Raw genomic sequence first — 5,999 nt, forward strand, 5'->3', positions numbered from 1 at the left:
GAAAAAGAAAAAGAAAAAGAAAAAGAAAAAGAAAAAGAAAAAGAAAAAGAAAAAGAAAAAGAAAAAGAAAAAGAAAAAGAAAAAGAAAAAAAAAAAGAAAAAGAAAAAGAAAAAGAAAAAGAAAAAGAAAAAAAAAAAGAAAAAAAAGAAAAAAAAAGAAAAAGAAAAAAAAGAAGAAATCACTGAGTTAATTCACAAAACTGCTTAGAAAGACAGATCCTCAGTTTCCTCAGTCTTGCTATTACCTATTTTGAGGTTATTTTATATGTAATTTAAAGTTTGTTTTAATATGTGTAATTTCACACTTGATCCTTCAATTCAATCCTCCAGTTACACAAATAACTTACTGAAGTAGGCTTACTGACTATAGAGGAATTCAGTCACATGAATGAGGGGTGCATGGGTAGAGGATTAAAATCCAGTGTATGTTTGTAGCTTACATAATTCCAAGCCTGTCAAAACCCATGTCTATATCATCATCTGCCTATGTTATATAACGCTATGGAGGTTTGAGCTGTTTATTGTTCCCCATATGCCTGGAATACATATATATATTCCTAGAAATTTTGGATCTTATATCACATTATCATCAAGAAAGAAGTAAGAATGAACACAATAGAAATGAAACTTTCTTCTGAGAGAATGTTCAAAGTAAATACCATCCCCTGCTAAGTATCTAGTCAGGCGCACAAATGAATGCACTTGTTTATCAGTAAGATCTTGTATTTCTCATTTCTTTCCTCACAGAATCTCTAGTTAAGTTAGTATTAGCATTGCCTTTGTCAAAATCGTGGCATTGGGACCTTTTTTCCCAGTTCTCTGAGAAGCATCCCATCGCTCAGCATTTTGGACTGGAATCACCTGTGTTTCAGAGTGCTCATATCTCTCCCAAAATATGAAACATCTGGCAAAACAGAAACTAGTGAGTCTATGTTTACTGTTTGAAAAAATAAACAAATAAATACATAATCTAATTTCATGACAGTCATTGACTTCCACCTGTACCTGGAATGCTGGTTCAAGTCAATTTCAGAAATGCAAGAGAAGAAAAATCAGATGCTCTCTTATGTGTCCTTGCAAGAGAAAATGGTGTACTTGGGCACTATTTGCATTCATGATCATGCATACTTTGTTAAATTCAACAAAAAGCTGATCAGGCAGTCCTGCATGCTTGCATTCAGCATTACAAATGATTTAAATTGCTTGTGAATGTATTTATCAATGCAAACTAACATTAATTAAAAGGGAAAACAGATCCCAGTACTTTATTTTCCTTTTGTATAAACTCTTGTGACTTTGTCAATTTAGATAGACTTGTAACAAATTTATACCACTGTTTACTGAGAAGAGGATCTGCACCATTTTCCCCATGGATACTACTGAGTGCAGTAATAAACTGACTTCCGGGTAGACAAGGCTTCATGTTCGGAACTGAGTTTAGTGTTCTCTGCATGAAATCCTGGTCTCATCAAAATCAGTGGAAACCCAATTGTTTGGACCATGTTTGTAATTCTACCCTCTGTTTTTTCTTTTGTTGTACACTTTAATTTCTGGATCTTGTCTACTATAAACAGCTGTCTGCATCCTAAAGCACAGCAAGATGGTCACAGGTATTGCTACATAATCTAATAGGTTATTTAGACTTGTAAGATTTCTCTGAATGGAAGAAGCAATGTCTTACTTGGAAAAAATAAGCCTTGTGATAAAAGAGAGTACTCTGCCTGCAAGATCAAGAAATCTACGTGTACCAAATATTTGCTATAGAACCTTGATGATACAGTCATTTAAACAGTCTGTATTTACCTGCAAAGTAATAGTTACACACCCTTCATCAGCAGTAAAAGCCCTCAATAACTGACGCTTGAAAGTGCGCCACGACTTCCTGAAACAAACAATCAAAATGCTGCAATGCTATAAAGTAACTAAGCAGGACAGTGCAATTCCAGGAGCGGCCCCGCTCACCTGCTGCCTCTCAACGCTCCTCCAGCGCAGGAGAGCGCAAAGGGTGCGCGGTGCCCTGCGCAGGGCCCGGCGCGGTAGCGGCAGGCAGGGCCGCTGGAGGGAGCCCCCGGGCCGTGCTTCAGCACCGCGCTGGTGGACAGCGCCCGTGACGCGGCGCTCCGCGTATCTCCCGCGCATCTCCCGCTCTGGGTTTGTGGGAAGGAGCGCATTCCCTCCCAGCATCGGAGGAGGCGATGGAGAGTATGCCGTGGGGTAAGGAAGGATCCAGCCTCTCCCATAGAGCGAACAAGGGAAACAGATAAAGCAGGATGTAATTAGGTGACGTTAAGTGGGCTCTGAGAAGGCAGGAGCCGGTGTCAGTCAGCACGAACCCATGGCAATCTGTGTGGATTCTGTTAAGGAGATTTATATATCTAGTTCATGAATGCAGTCAACTGGCTGGTAATCTCTCATTCTGCACTGCTCAAAGGTATCTCGTTCACATAGCCAGCAAGGTACTAGGCTGCTAAATGAAGATATTTCCATCTCTCCCAGGAAATGTCTTAGGAGTATCTGTAGGATATGTATGTGTGCCAGGGACCAGCTAAACAGCTGTGATACCTGTGCATAATGAGATAGCAGTGCTTTATTCACAGATTCAGCATAGGACAATGGGAAAAGTACCTTAAGACATCAGTGTAACTCACACAGCTTTTGATCCAGCGCTAATAGCACCAGCAGTGCATGGGAGTGGGACACAACATACAGCTGCAGTTCATTCATCAGCACGTTACCAGGAGCCAAGCAACAGCTCTGCACAGTAATTGTCTTACATCGATAGAACTCATTCAGGCACAACACACTGTGTCAGATTCTCCCAATACAGTGTGAGCCTGGCCACGGGGAAGTGAGGTCAAGCAGCCCTACAGCTCACTTACGTGTGGAAGAAGGGAATAGGCAGGAGTGGACAAGGGTTATAGGATGTCCAGGCTCTGAGTGAGGTAGATGACCCAAAGATCATCATCATTAAAATTTACAAGTGCAATATCAACCGCTTCCCAGCTGCACATCCCAGCAGTCATGTAAACAACATGCCATCAGCAACACATTCCTCTAAATCCTCCCTCCTTTGGGGATTTTCTGCCAGTACCTCCACCTCCTTCCCACTGATTCCCTGGAGCAAGCCAAATGTAGACAATAATCTGCTGTGAAATATTGTTAGCACAGAGCTGTGACAGTCTGGGAGAGGATGGGGGGAAGGGGAGCAGCAAGAATCCCCAGGATTAAGTTGCCCTAGAAAGGCAGAATTTTCTTGCTTTGAAGGGATGTCGAGAGCTCATTGCATCCTCACTTTCAAAAGGAAGAAACTGGGTGAGTGTAAAGTCAGGTTAGTCCTTGTTTTAACTTCTCAGACACATACCTTTCCCAGTGCCTCTCAGCTGTTTGCATGCCCCCCTCCCCCCCCACTGTAACCACTTGCCTGTACTAGACATGACTTCTAAGCACAATAATGTTTGCTTCAGGACCACAAGCAAAACAGATTTGTTGGTAACCTCTGAAGATAGCATAGGAATTCCCACCAAACCTCCAAGGAGAGCCTATGGTTTTGTTAAGGGTATTGCTTTGCTCTCCTCGGAAAAGAGCAAAATGCCCTCCTCCCCTTTTCTCATAGCCCAGATCAAGTTGTGCAACACACATGAAAGTACAAGTCATCCCAGCAGGTCCAGAGTGAAAAGGCATGAGCAAGTAAATAAGAAATGAACAGAGGGAGAGCTTGGCCAAGACAGAGTTATCTTTCCCATCTCATGCCATGGACCATTGCTGGAAATAAGGGAGGGAAGTGACAAATGTCCTGTCCCTCTGACTTGCCCAAAGAAAATTGTTCCAAGGAACAACAATGAAGTACACGTACAAGGATGGCGAACAGGGTAGCCAGGAAGTGCTCCCTTCCCCATCTTGGGTTGAAACCTCAATCCACTGCTTTTTCACAGGGAAAGGGAGGGATAGGCAATGTGGGAATGAGAGGGAGGGAGAGAAGGTGTCATTTTGCCTGTAGTCTCCCCCAGGGTACGGAATCTCTGAGCACCCTGTTAAAGGAGAAAGGATTCTTGGGAAACCCCACACCTCCTCTCAGGGTGATGGAGAAAGAGGAGGGCTCCCACCCTTTCCTCACCACGGTACCTGGTTGAGGGAAGTCACAGCCAATCTAGGGATAACCAGCTGCATGACGAGCTGCAGGACAGAGGTGACAAGCCCAGCCAGGATGGCCCAGGTGAGCGGCAGCGGGAGCATGCTGTAGGTTGCAAAAAGTGTGAAGAGCACATAGCCAATGCCATCCCCAAGGAGGCCACAGCCCAGGCCAGCCGCCAGGATCTGTGTGGCCATGGCCACCCAGGTGACCACACCGCTGTACTGCAGGTAGGTGTACGAGGTTGTGTCCTTCCTGACCACCACTAAGGCACAGATCACCACCTCAATGCCAGTGAAGAAGCCCAAGAGAATGCCCTTAATGGGGTCCATGGGAGCGGAGGCCAGGGTCAGGTGGAGGAACAGCAGGGTCAGCTTGGTCAGCACGTCCAGGATGTTCATGACCACCTCGGATTTGCGCCGCTGGCCCAAGAAGTAGCGCTGGTAAAGGCGCTCCAGGTCCCGGGACTTGAAGGAGTTGCGGAGTGTGGGGAAGATCACCCCGCGGTAGGTGTAGCCCCAGTTGAGGAAGAAGTCAGAGTTGCTGGGGGCACAGTCCAGGGGCAGAAAGCCCAGGTCCCCATTGCTGCTCGTGCGCTCCGGGAAGACTTTGGTGCCTCCGTTGTTGTGACGCTCGCTGCCCAAACTCCGGCCGGCTGACTGTCTCCGGAGGTGGTGGTGGTGGTGGTGGTGCGGGTGGTGGTTGGGGCAGCAGGTCTCCTCCGAGCTGAAGCCCTTGCCCCCGACGCTGCTGCTGCCACCGCTGCTGCTGCTGTGCTCCTGGATGAAGCGCTGCTCGGTGATGTGGCGAACGGCCGTCTGCCACAGCAGGCGTTGGGGTCGGCTGCTGCCGGGGGGGGTCCTATTGATGGTGTAAAGTTCATCGCTGTCGCTCAGGCACCGCACCTCCGAGAGCTCCATGGCGGCGACTGGCGGGGGGCAGAGCACCGGTGGCGGGGCGAGGCGGGGTGCGGGGGGCACCGGCTTTGGGGAGGGGAACGGAGGGAGAGATGGAGCCGCGGGAGAGGAGGGAGGGGATGGAGAAGGGCGGGTGGCGACGGCGGGGTGCTGCCTGCGGGGGGATCACATTTATAGGCAGGGCGCTGGCTCCGGCTGCTCGGCAGGCGGCGGGGCTGCTTCGCCTCTGGGGTCCTGCGGCGGCTCAGCGCAGGCGGTCCTCGCCCCGTGCCCGCGCCCGATTCCGCGGGTCCCCGCGGAGCTTCATCCCGCGGAGTCCGGCTGCAGTGCAGCCCCGGAACCCCGGCGGGCCGGGTGCGCGCCCTTCTCGGGGCGGTGAGCGGGGAGGGAGCGGAGCAGCGGGTCCGGAGAGGAGGGAGGAGCGGAGCATCTACGGGCGCACCCTCGCTGCCCGGCGAGCGATCCTTGGCCCCATCCGGAGGCTGGAGGCGCAGAAGGATGGGAAAAGCAGCCTCGCAGTGAGCCGTTCACAGAGGGCAGCTCTTCGCTCCGGGGATCCCGGGGCTCCGCTCCGAGCTCTGGTACTCGGGAGCTGCTGTAATCCCCGCAATTGCGGTCAGGGGAGAGGCGGTCGGGTCGCGGGCATCCTCGGTCACGGCGCCGGAGCCGCCGGCCGGGGGCTGCCCGCCCGCATCCCTCCGGCGGCGGGGCATGCCCTGCGGGGAGAGCAGCCTGCCTCAGATGGAGCCTGTGCTCGGGGGGAGCTCGGGGCTGCCATCCATCGCAGGAGATCGGGAAAAAGAAAAAAAAAGGGAGGGAAAATAAAAAAGAAAAAGAAGAGGAAAAAAAAAGAGAGAGAGAGAAAGAGCGAGGAACGAATAACCCGCCCTAAACTCAGAGCTCTGGGAAGACCGCTGGGAGAATCCCAACTTCTCGGCGGAGCAGGACAAGGA

General features: G+C 49.9%; 1 protein-coding gene across 4 annotated transcripts in view; it reads right to left on the minus strand.

The window, feature by feature from the left end:
• Nucleotides 1–5,073, minus strand: part of ADCY8 (adenylate cyclase 8) — a 125,871-nt gene extending 120,798 nt beyond the window's left edge. For all 4 annotated transcript variants that reach the window (XM_021388123.1, XM_021388122.1, XM_021388124.1 and 1 more), the window contains exon 1: nucleotides 4,123–5,073. In XM_021388123.1, coding sequence (XP_021243798.1) covers nucleotides 4,123–5,049 — 927 coding nt within the window. In that variant the 5' untranslated portion in view covers nucleotides 5,050–5,073. The remainder of the gene's footprint in view (nucleotides 1–4,122) is intronic.

Source organism: Numida meleagris, chromosome 2 (genome assembly GCF_002078875.1).
Source record: "Numida meleagris isolate 19003 breed g44 Domestic line chromosome 2, NumMel1.0, whole genome shotgun sequence".
Classification (NCBI taxonomy): Eukaryota; Metazoa; Chordata; class Aves; order Galliformes; family Numididae; genus Numida; species Numida meleagris.